At 51.8% G+C, this 25,602-nt stretch overlaps 2 protein-coding genes, 1 long non-coding RNA gene and 1 pseudogene across 3 annotated transcripts; 3 read left to right on the forward strand and 1 right to left on the reverse strand.

Annotated features, from left to right (window-relative positions):
* The first annotated feature begins 10,018 nt into the window (after positions 1-10,018).
* On the forward strand, positions 10,019-12,637 carry S100P (S100 calcium binding protein P). Its single transcript, XM_059165740.1, has 2 exons — positions 10,019-10,239; positions 12,352-12,637. The coding sequence occupies exons 1-2, from the start codon at positions 10,102-10,104 to the stop codon at positions 12,499-12,501; spliced, it is 288 nt and encodes a 95-aa protein (XP_059021723.1). The 5' UTR covers positions 10,019-10,101; the 3' UTR covers positions 12,502-12,637.
* A 3,517-nt stretch (positions 12,638-16,154) lies between these two features.
* On the reverse strand, positions 16,155-17,891 carry LOC131826483 (uncharacterized). The gene is made up of 2 exons (XR_009351618.1): positions 17,728-17,891; positions 16,155-17,122 (listed from the first exon to the last, which is right to left on the reverse strand). It is a non-coding gene; the product is annotated as an uncharacterized LOC131826483 (long non-coding RNA).
* Positions 17,892-21,152: 3,261 nt separating this feature from the next.
* LOC131816490 (small ribosomal subunit protein eS4, X isoform-like) lies at positions 21,153-22,695 on the forward strand (annotated as a pseudogene).
* A 1,001-nt stretch (positions 22,696-23,696) lies between these two features.
* Positions 23,697-25,013, forward strand: BLOC1S4 (biogenesis of lysosomal organelles complex 1 subunit 4). Its single transcript, XM_059165762.1, has one exon. It carries the CDS (start codon positions 23,760-23,762, stop codon positions 24,414-24,416), a length of 657 nt encoding a protein of 218 aa, XP_059021745.1. The 5' UTR covers positions 23,697-23,759; the 3' UTR covers positions 24,417-25,013.
* The last annotated feature ends 589 nt before the right edge of the window (positions 25,014-25,602 follow it).

Below are 25,602 nucleotides of genomic sequence, written 5' to 3' on the forward strand. Positions count from 1 at the left end.
CCCAAGCTAAAGGTAGACACCCAAGAACTGAGTAACCATTTCTGTCTGCTGTTGTAAGCTACCCTAGCTTGCTGTGGGTCACTCTTTGCCTTGGGATTGTTTACCATTTTATTTTCAATCTTTCTGTGCCCTTAACATTTTTTTAAACATTTTATTTATTTATATGACAGAGGGCACAAAAGGGGGGAACATCCTGCAGAAGGAGAGAGAGAAGCAGGCTTCCCACCAACCAGGAAGCCTGAGGCAGGACTCAATCCCAGGACCCTGGGATCAGGACCTGAGTTGAAGGCAGATGCTTAACCCACTGAGCCACCCAGGCACCCCTGTGTCCTTACATTTTTTTTAAGGATGTTTTTTGTAAGCCGTGTGTGTCTTGATTTTGTTTGGTTCGGATTCTTTCATCTGGGTCAACAATCTTTGTCTTTTGGCTTGAGAATCACACCCTCATACATTTATTATAATTGCTAATATATTGAGATTTATTTTTACCATCTTATTTTGACCTGTTCCACTTTTCTCATTTCTTTTCTTGCCTTACTATGGACTAAGATTTTTTTTTTTTTAAGATTTTATTTATTTGACAAGAGATCACAAGGAGGCAGAGAGGCAAGCAGAGAGAGAGAGAGGGGAGGAAGATCCCAGGACCCTGAGATCATGACCCGAGCTGAAGGCAGAGGCTCACCCCACTGAGCCACCCAGGCAGCCCTGGACTAAGATTTTTTGAATTTATTCTTCCTCTGCCCCACCCCCTGCCTTACTGGCTTAAAACTCATATACCTGGGGTACCTGGGTGGCTTAGTCAGCTAAGCATCTGCCTTCAGCTCAGGTCATGATCTCGGAGTCGTGGGTTCAAGCACTGCATTGCGCTCCCTGATCAGCAGCGAATCTGCTGCTCCCTCTCCCTTTTCTCTGTGATCTCTCTCTCTTTATCTCTCTCAAAAAATAAGTAAATAAAATCTTTAAAAAAAAAACTCATGGGGGCGCCTGGGTGGCTCAGTGGGTTGAGCCGCTGCCTTCGGCTCAGGTCATGATCTCGGGGTCCTGGGATCGAGTCCCGCATCGGGCTCTCTGCTCAGCAGGGAGCCTGCTTCCTTCTCTCTCTCTCTGCCTGCCTCTCAGTGTACTTGTAATTTCTCTCTGTCAAATAAATAAATAAAATCTTTAAAAAAAAAAAAAAACTCATGTACTCTTTTTCTATTTCTTTAATTATCTTCTTCAAAATCTGTACTTGCATAATTAGCTTACCAAAATTAAATTTATTGGCATCTCTATCCTCCTAAAATACACAAGGATCTAGAAACTAATGATATGCTAGGGTTTTTTTAAACACACATTAGAAATAATATTGTTCTATTTAATAATCCATTTTTATTTATATTTACCCTCATATTTACCAATTTCTTTGCTCCTCTTTCTTTTCTTGCCTCCAAGGTGGCCAGTCTGCACCCTGGAATTCATATTTTAGAATTGCATTTTGTGAGGAGCAACGATGGTGGACTTACTCAGGTTTTGTGTTTCCTTCTTGGAAGATAGTCTTGCTGGGTGTGTGATTTTAGGTTGACACACATTCTCCCTTGGCACCTTTGAGATAATATTTCAGCACCTTTCTGGCATCTCTTGGAGATTTCAGTTATCACTTGGAACCAAATTCAAGGTCAGCACCATAGACTGCAAAGGGCAGGGTGGGCAGACTTCTACGATTTCACCACTCCAGCCCTTCCCTAGCCAGGGTGAGCATGTGATGGCCCCAGGGCCTTTGCCCAATGCCTCTGAGTAGGACACTTAAAGGGGGTAAGAATGGAGAGCAAGAACGGGAGGGGAGTGCTGTGAAGGAATTCTGCTGTGGAGCAGAGCAGAGGAATGATGTAACTGGGGAGTGGCTCACGAAAGGTCTCTTTTCTTTGATGATGGGTGAAATGAAGAGAGGCACCTGCTGCGGGGACCCCCAGGGCACACCATGGCCCTTACCCCTCTGGCTCTCGTAGGCAGGTCCGTGCTTCTCTCCTGCTCTCCAGCCTCTGGTTGAGTTAATGTAAGCTTCCCTGCGGTTCTCTCTCAGGCCGCAGCAAGAAGTGCATCAGCACTGACATTCCATTTCTGGAACATTTCCTTGGGGAACACCCCAACCACAGTCCACATACCCCTTCCCCAGCAGCCTCCCTGCTTCACCCTGAGAGTCCTGAACTCCATGTGCTTGGGACCACCTACCCCTCCATGGCCTTGTACCCCAGGTCACTGTGCCCTATCCCCCTGACCCCTCCTGGAGCAATATACGTGATTCTGAAATTCTGTGTTGGGTGAGAATGGGTTTATGAACCATGATCCAGAGGCCCTTTCTCCCTACAGCTTTCCTGGGAAGGTGACCTGAAAAGCCACCACAAGATGGCAGGGTTGTGGCTTTCTGGTGGAACAGCCACTCACCTGGTTCCTGGTGGTGGTGCTGAGCTCACCACCACTCCACTACCCCCAGCCCCTGGGCAGCCCTCTGCCGACAGTCCAGAGGCTTTATCATTCAGCATTCAGCATTCAGCAGGCTCAGGCTGTGACCTGCCCTGAATGCTACCCAGCAGGTGCCTTGTGCTGGTGAGATGTGCAGGCAGGTCAGCCCTGGACTGACCCAGAGGTGCCACGGTCAGTCTGGAGTTCACTGCAGAGTGTGTCAGTGTAGAGCACATCAGCAGATCCGTACCGTCCCTTCTTCCCACGGGAGGGCAGCCCTTGGTGACAGCTGTGCTCAGTAAACCATGGGGCCTCCCAGGTGCTCAGCCTCAGTCCAGGAATGCGGTTCACCCGTTGGCAGGTTAACAGAGGGGAAAGGCACAATGAGACACAGAACAGGCATTCATGTGATCCCCTGCAGTGCCCATGCACGGAGCACTAGTGCTTGCTGGAGGACAGAGGGGTGTGCTGGGAACCCCCAGCAACGTTCTCCCTGAGACTTAACCGGTCTGACCCAGGCCTCAGCTCCCCCACCCCACACCAGAGGACTTGGCCCAGAACTGGACACTCAGCTCTGTGGGGCTAGGAAGTGCTGGGTGGGGGACAGACAGCCTGGAAATGCAGGGCTTACGGATTCAAGTGCCCTGGCACATCAGTGAGATCACAGCCTCCTCCGACTCTCAGCTCCTTTTTCCTGGTGTGCTCAAACCAGCACTCCCCTGTGGTCACTCAGGACCCAGCTAGAGGAGGGGACTGGAGCCCAGCTCACACGGGTCAGGGGGCGTGACCCTACAGCTGGCTGGCGGGGCTACTAGGACCAGGCTGAATGGGCCCCAGGGATGGAAACCACAGGTGTTCACCACAAGGCTCCTGCTTTAGTTTGAACATTTCTGTGAGTTTCTCCATCCCAAGAGAAACACTTTGTAAATCCTGGTGGTCTGAGTACCCTCAGCACACACTGTACCCCAAGGGTAACAGGCACCTTGGCTGAGAACATGAGATTCGGGAGCTCAGAGTCCTGGAGTGGGTCTAATCTGCACCCCTCATTTTACAGGTGAGAAAAGTAGTCCTGAAAGGAGAAGGGACTCACCAGAGTCACTGAGCAGGTCAGCGGCCCGGCAAGGTCAAGGCCAGGTAGGCCCCAGGTGCCCTGCCCCAGGCAGCCCCTCGCCATGGGTGGGAGCCAGGTTCCTGCCGCCCCTCACACATGTCCCAGAACCCCCAGTGCTTCTGCTTAAGACAGATCACGGGGCAAAATTCACACTAGCATCAGGGGGTCCTGGGAGAGCCATCTGAAGGACATGAACACATTAATTTGAGTCAGCCAGGCCTGGGTTTGAAGACATGGAAACGTGACCCTAGTCCCCTCTGCCACCGCCAGCCTAGACTTTGATTCTGAGCAGACTGTCACGGGTTTTCCCATACCTATCACCTGCAAGTCTTGACTCGCAGAAGAAAACAGCCAAGTTTCCTAAGGCGTGGCTCTGGAGGAGACCAGAGGGGAGCCCTCTATGCCCCGATCTGGAGGCTGTGGGTCTCCAGGCACTCGGAGATGGCCAGGAGGGTGGGATTTTTTCTCTCCATCAAGGCCCTTTGGCAGCATTTAACACAGGCAGGAGCAGGGTTCGGTGGCTGCACACCCAGGAAAGCCAAGGATTTCAAGCCGTCGCCAAAAGCCAGGCAAGAGGCAGGCAATGGTCTCCCTCGGAGGCCCCAAGAAGGAGCAGCCCTGCTCACACCTTGATTTTGGACTCGCAGATCTGTGAGAGTGGCAGTTTCTATTGTCTGTGGTTGTGGGTCACAGCAGCTCCACAAAACAAGCACCAAGAACCCATTCTAACCTCATCCACGTGGTGGCAGCATGGCTGCCGCTGCTCCAGGCATCACTTCCAGGCTTCAGAAGAAGGCAAGCAGGGATAGCAGATGGAGTTTGGCTTTCTGGACTGGAGAAGGGGGTTTATGGGCAGCTGCCGGGGGCGCAGGGCTGGTCACCGCCTTCCCCAGGAGCCACGTGCCTAGGCTTGAGACCAGGCCCCTGCCCCCACAGCTATGTGGTACAGGACCCCTGACACCTGGGGTTCCTGAGAAACTCATTTCCTCCATGGGGCGCTTGGGTGACTCAGCCCTTAAGTGTGTGCCTTCGGCTCAGGTTATGATCCCTGGGTCCTGGGATCTAGCCCCACATCAGGCTTCCTGCTCAAGGGGAAGCCTGCTTCTCCCTCTCTCACTCCCCCTGCTTGTGTTCCCTCTCTCTCAATCTCTCTCTGTCAAAGAAACAAAATCTTAACAAAACAAAACAAAACAATAACTCATTTCCTCCACTCTCTCAACCTCCTCCCTCAGCAAATATTTGTCAGATACATCACCAAGGACAAAATCAGTTCAGCCTGGGAGCTGTTTGAACAATGAGAGTGGAGGGGGACCTGGGGTTGCTCACCCATGTCCTCGCCCTAAGCCTCAATTTCCCCTTCTACAAAGCATGGATCAGATGGTGAGGCCAGCATCTTCCTTCTCATCTCTGCACCCTGTTGAGGCCTTCACCCATCCCCAGGTGTGCTTTGGGCTACGGCTGTAGGACCCCTGAGCCTGTATGCCTGGAGGGTTCCTTACTCTGCAGCCTCCTCCCCCGCCTCCCTGCCTCCAGCCTCACCCTCCTCATCTGACTGTCCTACCAGCAGCTGGGGTCGCCTAAAAGGTAAATCCGACCATGTCTCTTCCCAGCGGAAAACCCTCCGGACCAGTGGTCTCCAGCCGGCTGCTGGGCAGGGTCAGCTGGGAAGCTTTGGGCCAGTGCAGCTCTGGGGAAGTGGGGCCCTGACAGCTGGCCTTTATAGTCCCTCAGGAATTCTGCGGTGCCTGAAGGGCTGTGAGACACGCTCCCAGGGAGGTGGGCCTGCAGAGCCTTTCCTGCCCCTCCAACCTCCAACCACCCCCCACAAACTTCCCAGCTCTCCAGAGCCACAGTTCTTCCTGCCTCTGTTCTTTGTTGCACTCCCCTTCCCTCTGGTCCCACCTGCAGACTTCCCTTCCTCATCGGGCTGCTCCCTGGCCTGGGGCCCCTTGCCCCTGTGCTCTCTGCCTCTCCCTCAAAGGCCCCTGTCTGGCCAGGCACTCCAGAGGTCAGGGTTTGCCTCCCGGGGCTAGGGCCCGGGTTTGAGTGAGGGGTTTGCTCAGAAGAACTCATTGCACCAACATGGTTTGGTCTGGGGCCTGTGCCTGGCTGGTCTGTGCTGACCTGGGGCCACACAGGAGGGGCCTTGGTCGTGTTTGCTGAGCACAGACGTCCTTCTCAGAGTGATCCAGACTTCCAGAGTCTAGCAAACTGTTCCCACCCGCAGACCACGCCTTGCCTTCCCAACCCAAAGCTCCCTAACCCACAGAGACATTTCCTGACTGCCCATCCGCCTTAGAACTGGGGCAATGTCCTGGGCTTCTGGCGGCTTCCTGGTGATGGTTACCTGGGCCCCTTGGTCTTTCGGTGGTTCCTCTTTGCCCTGCATGGTGTGTAGGAAGGTCGTAATTCCACTTCTTCTGGCCTCCGGTGCTGGACGTGGGAGGGCCCACATGCATGCAAAGGTCTGGCCCAGCCTCGGGGTGGTGAACTGTGGATGCCTGGCCGTGGATGGTGGCTGGCGACCCAGTACCCTTCCCCACTGTCAGCAGATTATGGGGGAGCATGAGAAGGGCATGGGGGTGGCGGGTGGGGATTTGTGCTGAGGCAGGAACGCTTTTCTCTCCCAGCTCAGCTGGCTCAGAGGCTCAGAAGAGACCTGCTTGTCCCTTCCCAGCAAGCTGGGGGCTGGCCCCACACAGACCCCTGGGTGTCTGCTTCCTTGCTGATATTCTTGTTACCCTCCTCCACCACCGAATCCCCATGCTGTAAAGGAGGCCCAGGCACCAGGGATCTTAGGGCGTGTGGGGTCTGGAGGCTGGGAAGAAAAATCACCCTGACCTGGTCAGGGTCAGAAGGGGGTTTCTGCATGATGCAACTCACCATCTCCTTTTGGGAATTCACCTTTCCAGATAAATGCAGGGTTAAAAAACAAAATCCAACCCAGTGCATTTGAAGCTCAAACTGGCTTTGTTAAATGATTCAGGAACCAGACAGCACCCAGGTAGCAAGCCAGCTGAGGGGAGCTCCCAGGAGTTGTGCAAAATGAAAGGTCTTCCTACGAAAGAGGGTACAGGGAGATGTTATTAGCAAAAGAAAAGGCTCTTCTAGATGAGCACACTTGACTTTGGGAGGAGGAGGACAAGGGGTCTCGTGCCAGTTAGACCACAGCCCAGCTCCTTTATTGGGCTGCTCAGAGCATTCCTGACGGGCTAGGACTAGGGTTTCTGGGGGTGGTTGGAACTGTAGCTAGATTAGCTATGAAGGGCCAGGTTGTGGACTCGGCCAGTGACACCAATTTGGGCCTGTGATTTTGATATAGGAAATGTTAGGGTTTGAAGCCGACAGCCAAGAAAAAACTCTTGACACATGTTCAGTGCAGAATGGTTTTATTAAATCAGGAGGACATGGGGCACCTGGGTGGCTCAGTGGGTTAAAGCCTCTGCCTTCGGCTCAGGTCATGATCCCAGGGTCCTGGGATTGGCCCGCATCTGGCTCTCTGCTCCGTGGGGAGCCTGCTTCCTCCTCTCTCTCTCTCTGCCTTCCTGTGATCTCTCTCTGTCAAATAAATAAATTAAAAAATCTTTAAATCAGGAGGACAGGACCGACCCACAGGCAGAACAAATTGCACTGGGGTCATGAGGAGTGGCCCATTATATACTTTCAAGTTGGGAGGTGGTTAGTGAGAGCATAAGTCTCTAAGGAATTTTGGAAGCAAGGCTTCCAAGACTTTGAGGGGACTAGCTGCTGTTGGGAAAAGGTCATGGTAGTCTAATAAAACCTGAGTCATGAGACCCTTCAGATGGGTATCGGTGGGTCAGACGCTTGGGGAATGTTTGCCAACATGTATCTTGAGGGGCAGAGATAAAGCAAGTTTCCAAAGGAATTTTTATAGGTTAAGGTAGACTCACAGGATCCTGGGGCTCTGGCTAAAGGATTGCCTTTTGCTCTAGTAAAGCATTAACAACGGGACAGCTGAGTCCCTAGAGGAATGTCACTCTGCCTGTTTCCAGGACTTGAAGTCAGTGGGCTGTGGGTAGTTTTTCTTTTTTTTCTTTTTTTAAGATTTTATTTATTTATTTGACAGAGAGAGAGAAATCACAAGTAGGCAGAGAGGCAGGCAGAGAGACAGGGGGTAAGCAGGCTTCCTGCTGGGCAGAAAGCCCAATGGGAGACTCCATCCCAGGATCTCTTAACCCACTGAGTCCTTTTTAACAGAGGTTTCTATTAAATGTTTAAGAGTTAAGAACTGGTCTGGGAATTTAGTTGCCTACCCCCATGTTACCTACATCAAGATCTTAGTGACCTTTAATCAGGCATTCTCTCCTGTGCTCACTCAACCTGGGATCATCTAACCCCCTCCTTTTTTTTTTAAAGATTTTATTTATTTGAGAGAGAGAATGAACAAGGGGAGGGAAAGGGAGAAGCAGACTACCCGCTCAGCAGGGAGCCTAACAGGACCAGGGACGCTGCCCTGAGCCACTGAGGCACCCCCGCTTTTTTTTTAATCCCTACAAAGATCTCCACCAGGAGAGGTCTTTGAGTGGCCTTACTTTGACTTCTGTAACAAGTTTGAAAAGACAAAGTTGGGAGGGAAAAAACCACACACTCATCACTAAATCTTACGGGGGCTGGGGGGCTGGGGGAGCATCTGTGTTTGAGCAAGGAAGGTGACTGTAGGTTTGAGAGTGCCAGCAGGGGTCAGAGCCCTGCAGATGTTGCACTGCTTCCTCCCTGCCGCCTGCCCTGCTGCCCCGCTGCCCCCACAGCTCCTGGGAGGCCCTCCCCTAGAGAGCACAGGCTGGCCACCCCCTAGGCCCCCAGTCTGGAGTCTTTTCCCTGCCAGGTCTTGCCAGGGGAGTCTGGCTGACTCCCCCCTTCATCAGGCTGCTCAGCAATCCTGCTTCATCCTTGGGCCCATCTATCTTCCACCTGCCCGGCTGTAAGAGTCAGGAAGTCACCTCCCTACCCTTGATGCCTGCCCAAGTTCCTTATCCCCCACTCTGAAGGGTAAGCCCCGGGCTTGCCTGTGGCCAGAATCCCCCAACCCTGTCAGCCTCCTCTTAGTAATACCCTCCCACCCTCTGACCCCCACTGGCTCTGCTTCTGGGCCACCCAGGCTGGCTCTGCTGAGTTGCAAGATGAGCCAGTGCCCCCCCCACCCCCACCCCCATTGAGACAGTCATGAGCCCTGTTGTGACAGCCCTGAACACTCTTCCTTCCTTTTCACCAAGTGTCACAACAGGATGTCTTACTTCGGGATGCCCTCTGGGAGCCACCACTGGCTGACTGGAAACCTAGAGTCTTATCCTAGGAGGGCCTTGTCCAGCGTAGCAGAGTGGACTGACCTTTCCTTGCTCCCAAATGATCCCCTGCAGGAGACGTGGGAAAGGCAGTGTGTCCAAAGCAGAAAGGACTGCCAGGCTGGGGCTGAGCCCGCTGAGGGTAACTGGCTTCCTCTCCCCTCTACCCTGATCTGCAGGCTCTGTGCAGGGCTTCCCTCGGTGCCTGGGCCTGCAGGCATCCCCAGCAACAGCCGCCCCCCCCCACTCCCAGGCCACCCGTGGGGCTACCTCTGGGGACTGAGGGAGGGGCAGCTCTGTGCCCAGGGCATTCTAGCTCAGTCACAGCCTACTACCCGCCCCTGTGGTTCTTGCAGACTGAGTCCTCAACATCCACAATCAGGAAACAAAGAGGAGTCCACTTTCGGGTCTGGAAATCACTACACCCATGGGGCCACCCTGCAAGGCACAGGGAGAGAGCATGCAGGGGTTTCTGGGGGCCTAGCAGGGTGGGACGGGACAGCCCTTCATCTGGTCCGCTAGCTGGCAGTGTCTGCCTCCCAGACCCGTCACTGCTGTGTGTTTGGGGAGTGGGACATAGGTGCATGGCTGTCCTCCACGAAGTGTTCTGCAAAGCGCCACAGAAGCAAAACCCTGCTTAGTCCGACATTCCCTCGGCAACCTCCCTCCCGCTGGCCCGCCAGATGTGGCCCGCCAGATGTGGCCGGACAGGACCACTCCACCCATTCCTTAGTCACTCAACAAACATTCGCCAGGCACCCTCTTTCCCTGCTGACCCCACCCGTCAAGAGTGTGGGCTGGGGGAGGGCTTCAGACAGGAAGTCGTGCCCGCACAATTTCTGGGGAACTGAGCAGCGCAGAGGGGTGGGGTGGGGTGCGGGGAGAGGCAGGGCTTGCCATCCTTCCAACCCGTCAAGGGTGTGGGCTGGGGGAGGGCTTCAGACAGGGAACTGAGCAGCGCACGGGGTGTGGGGGGGGGGTGCGGGGAGAGACAGGGCTTGCCATCCTTCCCACCCGTCAAGGGTGTGAGCTGGGGGAGGGCTTCAGGCAGGAAGTCGTGCCCGCACAATTTCTGGAGAACTGAGCAGCACGGGGTGAGCGGGGTGCGGGAAGGGGCAGGGCTTGCTATCCATCCCACCCTCTGAGTCAATACCAGGCTGGGCCTTATAAAGCTCCAAGAAGCTGCCCTGGGAAAGTTTCCTCTGTCGTGCCAGCTCCCAGAAGGAAGGTGGGTCCAAGTCTAGCACCATGACCGAACTGGAGACAGCCATGGGCATGATCATTGACGTCTTTGCCCGCTACGCCGGTGTGGAGGGCAGCAAGCAGAGCCTGACCAAGGGGGAGCTGAAGGTGCTCATGGAGAAGGAGCTCCCGGGCTTCCTGCAGGTGAGGGTGCCGAGCCTGGGGCGGGGGAGGGTCAGGGAGGATGGTGGGCTGGTGGGCAGAGAAAGGAGGGCAGGAGAGGGCCAAGGGGCTGCAGAAGGAGCAGCTGGAAGGCAAGACCACCCCCCAAGGAGCAGATCTGTTGCCCTCAGAACTGAGGTCTCTAGGAGCAGGGAACTGGAGTAGCCAGCTCAGTCCCTGACACATGAAGTTAGAGCCACCAGGATTCTTTCTCAGCAGGGCCCCAAGTGGCAGAGCTAGGGGTAGGGGGTGGTTCGCAAACCTGAACCTGAGCAGTAGGGATGGTGAGGCTGGGTTTGCTGCTCCCTCACCACTGCACCCCTCCGAGGCTGCTGGCCATGAACACTCTGCTCGGCTGTGTCCTCCCAGCATCCCTCCCCCACCCCAAGTGGTGTTAGCAGGGCTGACAGGGGTACAGATGGGAGGAGGTCCCACCTGGCACTTATCCGCCTGGAGCCCCTGGACCTGGATCTGCCCAAGGGAGACCTCCTCAGGGACCTCAAAACAGAGGGGCTCCCCTCTCGGTCCTCCTTTCCCCATTACGCTCCTCTCGGTTCTGGACCCTCTGGCTGCCTCTTCTGGCTCCGTCCCCTTCCCGCTCCCTCCCTCTTGCCCTTTCCTCCTTCCTCCACTTTCCCTCCCCTCCCCTCCCTCCTCCACTCCCTCCTCCCCTCTTCCCCCTCCCTTCCACTCCCCCCCTCCTCCCTCCTTCTTCCTCCTTCCCTCTTCTCTCCTCCTCCCTCCCTCCTCCCCTCTTTTCCTGCCCTTCCTCTCTCCCCTTTTCCCTCCCCTTTGTCTTCCTCCTCTCTCCTCTACCCCGCCCTCCCCTTCTCCCCCTCCTTCCCTCTCTCCCTCCCCTCCTCTTCCCTTCCCTTTCCTGACTGTCCTTCTCTTCCCCCCTGCTCTTCAATTACAGCTCCCCTTCTTCCCCACCCCTCCCCTTCCCCTCTCGCCTCCTCCCTGGCCCCACCAAACCCCACGGTCCTGCCCTCTAATGGATCTACCCTGAGCTGATTCTTGAAAATGGAAGCCTAAGATTTTTAACCTTCAAACACACCAAGCGCTTCAGCATGTAAAGGCAGTGAGGGTATAGATCTTTAAATGAAGTTCATTTGGTTTTGTCTCTTATGAATGGGTTTGTGGTAGAAAATGTAAAAATACAGAAACGTGGAGGCAAGAAATCCCCTCCCCCCAGCACACTCTCCCTCTCCCTTTCTGCCTTTTCCCCAGTCAAAAGCTCAAAGCTAATGTGTATGAAATTCTAAGTATGCAATTTAATTTCCTTTTGAACTTAATATCACCGCAAACAGTCTCAAACCTGGATGCTCACTGAATGCCCCTGCCCCGTTTAGGAATCGGGCATGGTGCAGATGTTCTGATAAGTTTGAGTCTAACCCATGGAGATTTTGAACCCAAAAGCTGGGGGTTACTGGAGAGTCAAAGGCAGGTGACCCGAGAACACAATTTGAGAACCAGTGGCTAAGCCTGGGATCCTCAGCAAGATGCCTGTAAAAGCTAGGGCTCAGGGCCATAGGCCCCCAGGCCTCCAGCTGATGGGGAAGCCCACCTCCTGCTGCAGTCGGGAACTGCCGTCTTGGGGGGCTGTTGGAGCCCCAGTGTGGGTGGCTGCGCTGCGGGGGGGGGGGGGAGATGTCTCTAGTGAGGCTGCCCCCGCCACACTGGTATGGTGGCAGCTCCCGCAGAAGGCCTGGGGCCTCAGCACCCCTGCCCACCCCTCCTCCCCACCTCTCACCCCAGCTTGGATTTCCCCATTCTGAGGATTGGAGGCTTGTGGCCGGGACAGGTGTGCAGTGCATGGCACAGGCGTGATCTCCTAAAGTGACCCCACCAGGCTGGCAACGCATCCTGGGAGTGGCCCCCCTTCTAAAGCATCTTAAACAGTCCAAAGACACCCCCTTCCAAACTTGCCTAGCTGCACCACACAATTCCGATTGGCCCTAAACCCAACCCTGGCTCCTGGCCCCCTGGAGTCCAGTGACACAACCTGTCGGTGTCCCTCCACCCTTCCCCCACCCCCCCACCAGGCAGCGGTGCATGGGCCTCTCACCCACTGACCCTGGCCTCTGTCTCTAGACTAAAAGGGACAGGGACGCCGTGGACAAACTGCTCAAAGACCTGGACGCCAACGGGGACGCCGAGGTGGACTTCAGCGAGTTCATCGTGTTTGTGGCCACACTCACGGCTGCCTGCCACAAGTATTTCGAGCAGGCTGGGCGCCCCTGACGTCCTGCAAGCCCAGAACCCCAGCCGGCCTAGGGGGGTGGTAGGGAGTGGGCAGGGAGCAGCCCCTGGCTTCCAGAACCCTATGCTCCACGGCCTCCAGCTGCCCCTGTGATCAGTAAAATGTTTGTGAAATGTTCCTGGTCTGGTGGACATGGATTACTTCTTGACCCCCTCAGTGCCCCCACCCCAGCACAGTGAGTTCTCTGATTTGTTACTTCCTGCTCCTGCCCAGTAGGGAGCTAGAGAAGGGAAGGACTTGGATCAGTTGGTCAGGTGGACCACCTCCTTACTGCCCCCTGCCAGTGGGGCCCTATCCCTGCTCTTGTGGGTGGCTCAGCACCGAGGAAGCATCATGCTGCCCTGGACCACGGAGGTACACGGGCCACACATCCCTCCACCCAGGCTGCCAGACAGCCACTCATGTCCCCAGCCCCTCCATGTCCAAACAAGTCACATTCTTAAATGCATGGGGGTTTTGGTTTCTTTGAGTTTTTTTTGGGGGGGGGAGGGGGTTGGCCACAAAGGCTATAAAACACAGTAACACACATAGAGAAGAAATGAATGACACAAGGGGCAACGGGGTGGCTCAATCAGTTGAGTCTGACCTCAGCTCAGGTTATGATCTCAGGGGGCTCTGCTCTCATCAGGGAGTCTGCCTGTACCTCTCCCTCTGCCCATCCCGCCCACTCATGCTCCTCGTTTTTAAAGATTTTATTGATTTGTCAGAGAGAGAGAGAGAGCACAAGCAGGGGGAGTGGCAGACAAGGGGAGAAGCAGACTCCCCACTAAGCAGGGAGCCTGATGTGGGACTCAATCCCAAGACCCTGGGATCACCTGGGCTGGAGGCAGATGCTTAACCCACTGAGCCACCCAGGCGTCCCAGTAAAATGAATTTTCAAAATGGTTCTCAGCAGGGACCTGACATAGGCCCACCCACTGCTAACTGGAAAGGAGCAGGAGAGACATGAAGCCACAGCAGGCAGGGGGGTCAGTTAGGAGAGCGCTGCACCAGCGGCCTAGGGCGGTGGGAGGGGGTCTATGAATCCAGGGTACGCTCTTGTCAGAGAATCAATGTGCCTCATTGACAGCATGAGGAAGGAGGAAGGGGTTGCTGAGAAAGAGGGATGAATCAAGAAGCACACTAAAGTTTCTGCCTTAGAAACTTTGGCTTGAGTTATGTGCACTTACGGTAAGCAGACACAACTACATTTTTTTTTTTTTTTTTTAAGATTTATTTATTTTTGAGAGAGAAGGAAAGGGAGAGAATCTCAAGCAGACCCTGACATGAGGCTCAAGCTCGTGACCTGAGCCGAGACCAAGTGTCTGATGCTGGCCAACCGAGCCACCCAGGTGCCCCACAATTAAATGTAATGTATGTATCGAATTGATACTCATTCAGTGAGTATTAGGCACCAGCCACATGGCAGCCAAGCATTCATCTTTGTGCTGGATATGTAGCAGTAAACAAAATTCCTGCCTTCGGGGGCTGACATTCCAAGAGGAAAGGTCAGACAATACACAAATTAATAATCACATGTCAGGTAGTGAGAAGCAAAACAAAGGAGCAGAGAGTGTAGCAGGGACAGCAGTGCTGTCTGAAAGAGCGAGCATAAGCAGGCCTCTCTGGTTAGGCCACATGGAAGCCAACACTGGAAAAGGTGGCTCAGTGAGCTATGTGGGTATGGGACACTCAACCTGTTCTCAGAAGAATCAAAAGTATTGTTCTGTGTTGTATTGCAAAACATGAGTGAAGAGGCAGGCTCACAAGCCAGCTGACGCAAGTGGTCGCTGGAGAATTTCCTGGGCCTTCTGGAAGAGAACACAGAATCTCGGACTTCACGGCAAGGGGAGTCTGGGCACCACTGGCTCATCCATGACAAATGATTTCGGAGCTGCTGACAGCAGGCGACTCAAATTTTCTAGCTGACCTGGAACTGGGTTCAGTTCCATGGATCCAGAATCCGACTAGGGGCAAATGTATGAGTTAAAGCAGGAAATGCACACAAGGCCCTGTAGGCCTCTCCATTACACTGCGTCACAAACATGAGGGAAGACGCTCAGCTTGTCGCCACAGTGCTCTGCCTTAGAGTCAGGGGTCCAAAATGATTCAGACTTTAAGGTTCTGACCACAAAGGAAGCTTAGCATCGAGCCCTAGGACAATGAAGAGATGAAATGCACCCTAATGGAGGAGTATAATCTGTGGTCAGTTAATTAAGGGGAAAACCTATGCTCGTGCGTGCGCGCGCACAGACACACACACACACACACAAGTATGGCAAGTTTTACACCAACACATTTGTTTTTAAATCAGTGAAGCAACTTACAACTAAGTTTTCTGATCAAGGTCCATGATATCTCAAAGAAGGGTGCTCCTTCAGCCAACTCCCTGAATTAAGAGAATGTGGAGCAAGTGGCCTGTGGTGTACATCAAAAGGAATGAGAAATAACTCTTGCAGGCTGTATGCCCCAAGACTTTGGGGGGACCTGTTAGCGCAGTTTAACCTAGCCGCCTTGACTGACACAGATAGACACTGACTCTTGGCCCCAGGAAAGCCTACTGGGTCCTCCCTACTCCCCTGCTCCAGGTCAGCCTCTCAACTCCCATGTGCACCAGCCCCCATATTCTCGCCTTTACCCAAGTCCCAACGACACACAGATGGCAGGCAGTGAGTAAGCCTCCCATGCTACACACATGACCCCCAACACTCCCCTGCTCCTGGGTCTCAAGGGCTCCCGGCACTATTTCTGTTCCTGCTCCAGACTTCAGAAGGCCAGGAGTGTGGACAAGAATTCCACGGACAGAAACAGTTTCTGTAAAGGACTCTCTTTGTGCCCAGGTACTCTATGATAAAAGTACACAGTCATCCAAGACATGTATCTCAGCTTGTCTCCATGAACACATGCTTGCTCCAATCAAATCACGTGTAGCAATTCTGGAAATGGCACCCTGCCTGTCCTATGGCTTTGAGCATCCATCAGCACAGGCCAATGCAGATGAATTAACTCCGAGGAAGCCTCTCTCCTCGGCCTGCCCCTCTCACCGGCTCCCACAGTGTCCTCCAGAGTCTCCCCAGGGCTGCAGCTCCCGTGGTTCCTAGCTCCAGGGGCCCCCACTGGGTTCTACTCTCAGAGGTTGTACTCCATGCTCAGGGCAAGTTGTTCGCTCTAAAGAGCTTTTTCTAAAGAGCTTTTCCATGAGTGCTCAGTCCCTCCTTGTGCTCCCACAGGATACTCAAGCACAGGGCTGTGCAATTACTTGTCCCAGCTCTTCCCTATCCGGGACTTTCCTTCATGCTCCTGGTGCCTCAGGTGGGACAGAAAGCGTGTTCTATTCCCACTGAGAGACTAAACATACCGCAGCTGCTGAGAAGCAAGGCCAGAGACGAGACGATGGCCTGAAGTTCATCTCTGTTAAAAGCTGAGAGTTCTGTTAACCTGTCCCCACACCACCTGCTGTAAGCAATTCTCCCTCCCAGTTCCAGGCTCACGAGAACCCTAAACTTCAAGCAGCTCGGTCCCGCTTGCTGGTGGCAGCACTGAAAGAAGAGTGTCCATTTCAAAAGAAATGGATTAACACACACACTGGCTTTGGTCTTCTGAACAACATCTTTATTTGAAAAAAGATTTTCTATAGATAAACACACACAATGGCTTTGGTCTTCTGCACAACATCTTTATTTGAAAAAAGATTTTCTACAGATCTTTGTTTTTTCAAGGCAAATGAACACTTATCGATCACATGTCTGATTTGAACTTAAGAGGTCTTATCTTCCCGGGGCACAGCTGGACTGGCCAGGAAACACACAGACCCAGGCTCAAGACCCAGGCATACTTGATCATTCAAAGGAACACAAAGGATCCAAGCCCGTTAACTTACGCCCAGACAAGTAGCTTATTTAGGCGTGTACAAGCCACTGATCAACACTATCCTAACCACAGAATCACCAGATGTACCTAATGAAATCTCTAACAAAAGAAAGACATTTTGGGGACGCCTGGGTGGCTCAGTCAGTTAGGCATCTGCCTTTGGTTCAAGTCATGACCCCAGGGTCCTGGGACTGACCCCGCATTGGGCTCCTCGTAGAGTGGGGAGCCTGCTTCTCCTTCTGCCTGGGGCTCCCGCTACTTGTGCGCTCTGTCTGACAAATAAAATCTTTAAAAAAAAAAAAAAAAAGAAAGAAAGAAAGACATTCTTCAAATTCTAAGTCTCTCGAAATTGAACAGACAGACCTCTGTGGGACCAGAATAACTAAGTAAGCCTGTGAACACAACTTCACCTCCAAACCACCAACAGCATCCACCTGCTGAGACACCCCCTGACCAAATTTTGCGCTTAAAAACCCTCACCTGTAAGTCATCGGGCAGTTTGGGACTTGAAGCCTTAGCTCCCTGTTCTCCAATAAATAGCCTACCTTTCCTCATTGCAAAATCTCCATGTCAGTCTTTTACTGGCTTGCTGTGCATCCGAGGGAAGAATTCTCTTTTGGCTCGCTTACACAACCACTGACCCTGAAGGAGACTGTCGCATGCAGATAAGAAACATACAAAAACAGAATAAACAAGCTACTTCAGCTTTCTCCTGGTGTCAGCCCAGGTGACCAGCATCCATCAGCTGTGAACCTAAAGCAGAACTGGAAGAAATTCAACATCAAGACACTGAGTCTCAGATTTCTGCATCCTGGTGTTAAAAATTAAAAAAAAAAAAAAAAAAAAAAAGAACCATCCACAAGAATGCCACTTCTTTCAGACAGAGTCCTCTGACACCGCCTCCTTCTGGGAAGAACCTGGAAATTTCTAGTCCAGGCCTACAGCTTCACATTTCTCTGTTTCTTTCCCGTGTTCTCACCCGCCCCTATTTTGCTCAATGGCCAAGCTTTCTTCCCATCCCTGCCACCACCCTCCTCAGTGCCCGGGCGGCTCTACCTCCAACAACTGTCCCTCCGGAGGTAACTTTTCAGTTTCACAAAGACAAACTCCAAGTTATTCTAATGTTTCTCTAATTACCAGCGGAGTCAGGAGGAGCCACAAAAAATCACTATCTGCTCTAGCACCTGTCCCAGCTAGCATGGACCCATTTTCCTCTCAACCTCAACTTTGCTCCCCCTGCCCAATTTCGGACTCCGTGAGACTGAAGCTTCACCTTCACTGCTGCAGCAGGACGACCACCCAGGACGCTACTGAATCTGGCCGTGGCACGGCCAGGCCCCGCCGCCGCCCCGCCTCACCGCCCGCGCTCCTTCAGGACGACTCGCTTCTCTCTATCCGCCGCACCAGCTCCACCAGCATCTCTGCCATCTTCGCGATCTCCTTGGCCTTCTCCTCGGCCTTCTCGCATCTCTTGGCCGCCCTGCCGTCCAAGCCGTCGCCGGGGTTCTGCAGATGGTTGAGGGCGCTCGCACACTGATGGGCCTCTGTCGCGGGCGCGCGCACGCCCACCGCCCCCAGCTTCCGTCCCCGCCCCGCCCCCAATCAGCCTTTGGGATCGTCCCGGTACCTCGCTGACCTCCTCTGTGAGGGCATCCCAGGCTTTTACTTTCACTTTTTTTTTTTTTTTTAATGAAAGCAATTTTCCCTCCTTAGTGTTTAAATCAGACAGGCTGATGTTTACAGCTCTTACTATCCAGCCACGCGCTACTCTAAGTGCTTAGTTTAATTCACTTAACCTCACAGCAAAGCTGATAGATGAAAAACTGGCTAAAATCCTCTCTTATGGCGGCGCCTGGGTGGCTCAGGTCATGGTCTAAGGGTCCTGCGATGGAGCCCCGTATTGGGCTCTCTGCTCAGTGGGGAGCCTGCTTCCCCCTCTCTCTGCCTGCCTCTCTGCCTGCTTGTGATCTCTCTGTCTGTCAAATAAATAACTAAAAATCCTAAAAGCAGCAACAACAACAAAACACATGCTTATGGTCAGAATTTCAACCTGAGCCATTTGGGTCTACTCTTTCTTTTCTTTTTTAAGATTTTATTTATTTATTTGACAGAGATCACAAGTAGGCAGAGAGAGAGGGGTAAGCAGGCTCCCTGCCCAGGAGAGAGCCTGATGCAGGGCCGGATGCAGGGCGGATGAGGATGGATTCCAGGACCTCTAGATCATGACTCCAGCCAAAGGCAGAGGCCCAACCCACTAAGCCAGGCAGGTGCCCCTACAGTTGCTCATCTTAATGAGCACACATACTTCCTCTTCTGGGACAGGGCCCTTAAGTAAAAAACCCAGGATTCTTCTTTTTTATTTAATTTTTTTATAAACATATAATGTATTATTAGCTCCAAGGGTACAGGTCTGTGAATTGCCAGGTTTACACACTTCACAGCACTCACCACAGCACATACATCTCCCCAATGTCCATAACCCCACCACCCTCTCCCCCACCAACCCTCAGTTTGTTTTGTGAGATTAAGAGTCTCTTATGGTTTGTCTCCCTCCCTTCCTGCCCCCAACTCCCACCCACCCCCCGTGTTGCATCTCCACTTCCTCATATCAGAGAGATCATGTGATAGTTGTCTTTCTCCAATTGACTTATTTCGCTAAGCATAATACCCTCTAGTTCCACCCGTGTCATCACAAATGGCAAGAGTTTATTTCTTTTGGTGGCTGCATAGTATTCGATTGTATATATATACCACATCTTCTTTATCCATTCATCTGTTGATGGACATCTAGGTTCTTTCCATAGTTTGGTTATTGTGGACATTGCTGCTATAAACATTTGGGTACACGTGCCCCTCCGGATCACTATGTTTGTATATTTAGGGTAAATACCCAGTAGTGCAATTGCTGGGTCATAAGGTAGCTCTATTTTCAACTTTTTGAGGAACCTCCATGATGTTTTCCAGAGTTGTTGCACCAGCTTGCATTCCCACCAACAGTGTAGGAGGGTTCCCCTTTCTCCGCATCCTCGCCAGCATCTGTCATTTCCTGACTTGTTAATTTTAGCCATTCTGACTGGTGTGAGGTGGTATCTCATTGTGGTTTTGATTTGTATTTCCCTGATGCCGAGTGATGTGGAGCACCTCTTCACATGTCTGTTGGCCATCTGGATGTCTTCTTTGCAGAAATGTCTGTTCATGTCCTCTGCACATTTCTTGATTGGATTATTTGTTCTTTGGGTGTTGAGTTTGATAAGCTCTTTATAGATTTTGGATACTAACCCTTTACCTAATATGTTGTTTGCAAATATCTTCTCCCATTCTGTCAGTTGTCTTTTGGTTTTGTTAACTGTTTCCTTTGCTGTGCCAAAGCTTTTGATCTTGATGAAGTCCCAATAGCTCATTTTTGCCCTCACTTCCCTTGCCAAAAACCCAGGATTCTAACTGCTCTTTTCTCACCCCTTGCTCCCAGCTTTTTGTCCTGGGCGGATTTTTCTCCCACTGCCTTGGGTTGTTCTGGTCAGTAGGTTTTTGTTCTCTGTTTTAGGTAGGGTAACTGAAGGGACTCATTTTAGAAAGGTCCTGTCTCTGTTGTTTCTGTTTAGGCCACAAGTACTTATGTTCTGTATTCTGCATCCAGTTAAACTAAAAAAGCGATGTTCCCACTTCAAAGGGGAAACAAGAGAGTTACTCATTCTCTGAGGTTTTTTAAAAAGAATTTATTTGTTTGACACAAAGAGACACAAAGAGAGAGAGAGAGAGCACAAGCAGGGGAAGCGGGAGAGGGAGAAGCAGGCTTCCTGCCGAGCAGGGAGCCCGATGTCTGGACTGATCCCAGGACCCTCGAATCATGACCTAAGCTGAAGGCAGAAACTTAACAACTGAGCCACCCAGGCACCCTATTCTCTGAATTTTTGTCCTAGGCCCCCAAACACCTGATAACATCTAAGAAGAGCCAGATCCCAAACATGTTCCCAGGACGTTAACTTTGAACAAGACTTGGCAGATGCTGGCTGGCATCAGTAACCCCTACCTTCAATGATTTATAGAATAACACCTATTACTCACGGGCCACTCACCTTTGATCGGACCCTACTCTGGATTCCTGAAGGAATAGTTGCCCTAGATCCCTTTCCAATATGAACCCCTAGACCCAAGCCAGGAAGAGACTCATTCTCCTTTCCTTTCTGAGTCTCCCAGTCTGTCTGCTAAATTCTGTTTCTCACACTATTTAATAAGCTGTTTTTACTTTCTCTGGCCTGTGTTTGATTTCTGTCCCATGCAAAGTTGGTCCTGCAGGGACCCCCGAACCCCCTCTGGGTTCTTGGACCCAACCTGCCTACATCATCTTCACCAGACTGTAAGCAACCTAAGATAAAGGGCCACTTCTGATTCGGCTCTGTCCTCAGCCCCTCTTGGCAGCCTGGACACAAGTAGGGCCTTAGGGAATATTTTAGAGATAAGGCCTCCTTTCATAAAATATAAGCGCCTCTGTCTATTGGAGGTTCCTTGACAGTGGGTTCTGGTCTCTGTCCTTAACACCTATAGGACCTGAAAAACAGCAGGGGACCAGTAAAATTCAGCTTTAACATTCATTTAACAAAAAATGTTTGAGCACGGAGAGTATGCCATTGTGGAATGGATGGAGTCTCTTTGCAGGCTTGTTCAGTGAGTGTCCCACTAGCTGAACTTTGGAGGGACTCTGCTTACAATAGTGCCACAGATTAGAGCTTCAGTATTCCAGTCTTTAAGTAAAAACTGGTTATCCCAGCGTGAATATCCATCGATGGGAAGATATGTAAGTGAGGTGATGTGCAGGAAAGTGATTTGCAAATACCAAAGCACCAGCAGATATAAGTGGTGATAGTGTAATAGTAATTATGACAGTGAATGGAGGTTGTTTGTGCTCAAGGTTTTGAAGTCAGAAACATCCTGCATTAGGTGCTCCTAGTCCCTCCAGTTACTTGTTCTGTGGCCTTGGACAAGCTGGCTAACTCGAACACATATCTCTGAGGTCAGTTTCCACCTGCTGCTCTAAACTGGGCATTGGACATATGATCCGTAAGATCATCTCACGATCCTTATCGTCCCATAATAATTACGTGATATGGTTTGCCCAAGATTTTGTATCTTGCTCGTCTCCTCCCTAGTGCAGCCACAGCTCGTGGTCCCAAGGTTATCTGAAGCAGGTAGTATTGGCTGCTGGATAAACTGACCAGTGTGTTTGCTCCTCACCTGTCTACTGGTCCCATAAGCTGAGAGAATGTCTGCCTCTTAATCATTTTCCTAAGGAACAGACTTAAGTATGCCCTAATAGGAGATGAAGTAAAGATCTGTGTGCAGCATTTTATTAAGAATGATGGCAATATCCAAGCTGATATAATGTATCCTACTAGTTTTATGGGTATCATCAGAGTGACAAGACTGGGGGAGAATTTTCATCTGATGTATGACACCAAGGATCACTTTGCTGTTCATTGGATTACACCTGAGAAGGTCAAGTGTAAATTGGGCAAAGTGAGGAAGATCTTTGTGGGGACAAAAGAAATCCCTCATCTGGTGACTCATGATGCTTGCTCCATCCGCTGTCCTGAGCCCCTCATCAGAGTGAATGACACCATTAAGATTGATTTGGCCGACTGGAGAGATTACTGATTTCACAAGTGCGACACTGGCTAACTGTGTAGGGTGACCACAGTGCTAACCTGGGAAGAACTGGTCACCAGCAGAGAGAGACACCCTAGTTCTTCAGGTACTGTTCACATGAAAGATGCCAATGGCAACTGATTTGCCACTCAACTCTCTTAACATTTTTGTTATTGGCAAAGGGAACAAACCATGGATTTCTTTTCCCCAGGGAAAAGGTATCCACCTGACCAGAAAGAGACAAGAGACTGGCAACCAAACAGAGCAGTGGGTAAAATGGTCCCTAGGTGACTTGATTGGAAGACTATAGCTAATTAAAGATCATACAGCACACACACACACACACACACACACACACACAATGATTTGTATCTTGTATCCTGAGTGTCCCCTTTAGCTCTCCAGACATTCCTGGTTTGATGAATTAGAATTTATTAAAGGGATATAGATAATAAAGGATTCACATTCAAACTGTATTGAGAATGTTTATAGATCAATAAGGAAAAGACAAATAACTCAATTTAAAAACCAGCAAGATGGGACACCTGGGTGGCTCAGTCAGTTAAGTATCTGCATTCAGCTGGGGTCATGATCCCAGACTCCTGGGATCGAGTCCCACATTGCTCCTTGCTCAGCAAGGAACCGCTTCTCTCTCGTCCTGCCACTCCCCCTGGTTGTAATCTGACAAGTAAATAAATAAAATATTTTTTTTAAGATTTTATTTATTTATTTGACAGAGATCACAAGTAGGCAGAGAGGCAGGCAGAGAGAGAGAGAGAGAGAGAGAGAGGGAAGCAGGCTTCCTGCAGGGCAGAGAGCCCGATGCGGGGCTCGATCCCAGGACCCTGAGATCATGACCTGAGCCGAAGGCAGCAGCCCAAACCACTGAGCCACCCAGGCGCCCCTAAATAAAATATTTTTTAAAAAATTAAAATGGGGCACCTGGGTGGCTCAGTGGGTTAAGCCTCTGCCTTCGGCTCAGGTCATGATCTCAGGGTCCTGGGATGGAGCCCCGCATTGGGCTCCCTGCTCAGCAGGGAGCCTGCTTCCTCCTCTCTCTCTGTCTCTCTCTCTCTGCCTGCCTCTCTGCCTACTTGTGATCTCTGTCAAATAAATAAATAAAATCTTTTAAAAAAATAAATAAAAATAAAAAATAAAAACGGGCAAGACTTGAGCCAGCACTTCAGAAGAGGGAATATCCACATGGCCAATAAGTATACAAAAGGGTGCTAAAGTTCACTATTGAACAGGAAATGCCAATTAAAACCACGATGAGCTAGCATTCACTATACATCCACTAGAATGGCTAAAAACGAAAATGTTGACAACACCAAGTGTTTGGGAAAAAGTGGAAAGAAGATGAGAACGTTCAAAATCATCAAGAAGAGAAAGGTTCTGAGGAACTCCTGTTTATTTCTCTCTTTGATTTCGGTATGAGCAGCAAGAAGAAACTAGGGACAGTGGGAAGCTCTTCATGGGTCCTTGACATGTTCTGTATCTTGATCTCGATGGGGGTTACCTGATTGCGTGACCACGCGAAAGGTACAGTGAGGACCCACGCGTCTTAACCTAGCCCTGTTCACGTCGCGCGCGGACGAGCGTCCAGGGTCTGGAAACGGAGACCGGCGCGCGTGCGTGTACGTGAGCGCGCAAAAGCCGGTTGCTGGGGCGCGCGCGTGCGCGCGCAGGAGCCGGAAGCAAAACTGGGAGCCCGGAAGTCGGGCGGGCATCCGGGCCGCGGCGGGCCATGGAGGGTCGCGCCGCGGGTGGTGGGCCACCGCGCGAGGAGTCAGCGGAGGACGAGGCCGAGCTCCCTGGAGCAGCGTGGAGCGGGGACAGCGGCAATGTGTCCCAGAGCCACAGCAGCGCCTCGGGGCCGTGGGAGGACGAAGCGTCGGAGCTGGGCGCGCCGGGCCGCGATCTGCCGCTGCTGCGCCGCGCCGCCGCGGGCTACGCCGCCTGCCTGCTGCCGGGAGTCGGGGCGCGGCCCGAGGTCGAGGCCCTGGACGCCAGCCTGGAGGACCTGCTCACCAGAGTGGACGAGTTCGTGGGCATGCTGGACATGCTGCGCGGGGACTCCTCCCACGTCGTCAGTGAGGGTGTGCCTCGCATTTACGCGAAGGCCGCGGAGATGCGGCGGGTCTACAGCAGGATCGACCGGCTGGAGGCCTTCGTGGGGATGATCGGCGCCCGCGTGGCCAGGATGGAGGAGCAGGTGGCCAGGGCGGAGGCCGAGCTGGGCGCTTTCCCCAGCGCCTTCAGGAAGCTGCTGCACACGATTAGCGTGCCCTCCTTGTTCAGCAAGGCGCCCTCTGGCAGGCCCCAGCAGAGCGGCTACGAGCCGCCCGTCCTGTTTCGGACCGAAGACCACTTTCCCTGTTGCAGCGAGACACCTCAGATCTGAGTCCGCCGGCCGGCCCGCCGGGGAACGCCGGCTGCGAGCGCCGGGGCTGCTGAGTCTGCCGGCGAGGCCGCTGGTAGACCTCCACGAGGTTGGAGGACGGCGTGTTTGTCTTTGGCACACTTGTTTCCCACTGTTTGCATGACCTCCCGTAAGGACGTGTGGCTTTCTCTCTCCAGTGCTGAGCCGAGGGCTGGCTGCTTGGGGCGTCGGGGAACCTGAAGGCGTTTCTCTGTGCGCTGTGGCAGAATTGTTGTTTTTATGGGTTTTACAGCTCACCCAACAGTATTACCTTTTCAGAGTTTCTATATTTTATATTAAGAAAAACTGCGCAACTGTCCCGGTCTTATTATTCGATCCTAATAGCGATTCCATTTTCTGTAGCTTTTAGGGTAGATGGTAAGTTATTTCACGTTATATTCTACTTTGCACATCATGGGTTGTAAACCGAAGGAAATCATACAATTTCTGAGAAGATGGATTGATTTATTGCAATTAATTCCGAATCTTAATTTGCCCACAGTAAATATGTCTGTAACTGGTTGCTAACATTTAGTTTATAATTTAAATATTAATAAAAATTTAAATTTTATTGGAAAAGCTTTTCTTCTGGAAAGGACTTTGCATATTTCTTTTTTTGTTTGAAAATAGATATATTGCTCATGATTGTAGGGATAAGGAAAAGTGTCTTGGGAGTAACTCCTTTCGGATGTGAAAAAGCTTAGCTACTATTCCACACAATTTTGTTTCTCACCTCTCAAAGTCCATAGTTAAATCATGTGTGTGAATGACTGGTGTTGGTTTTGTTCACCCAACAGCATGGAATCCTAAAGATGTCTTGCAGGTGCAGCAGGCTTTGATCTTGATTTGAATCTTAATCTATTGTTATTAATTGATGTTCCTAGGCAGTAGACCTCAAATGAGCACCCAGCTTAGCTTTCTTTTGTGTCATTTATCGTGGATCTTAGAGGCAAACGGAGTAGTCATGTTCTCTCACAGCTGTGTATCATAAGTCTGATCATGTAGGGGCACCTGGGTGGCTGAGTAGGTTAAGTGTCTGCCTTCTGCTCAGGTCAGGATCCCAGAGTCCAGGGATTGAGTCCCGCATTGGGCTCCTTGTTCAGCGGGGAGCCTGCTTCTCCCTGGAACTGCCGCTCCCCCGGCTTGTGTGCCCACTCGCCTGCTCACA

The sequence above is a fragment of the Mustela lutreola genome, chromosome 1 (genome assembly GCF_030435805.1).
Source record: "Mustela lutreola isolate mMusLut2 chromosome 1, mMusLut2.pri, whole genome shotgun sequence".
In the NCBI taxonomy this organism is placed as follows: domain Eukaryota; kingdom Metazoa; phylum Chordata; class Mammalia; order Carnivora; family Mustelidae; genus Mustela; species Mustela lutreola.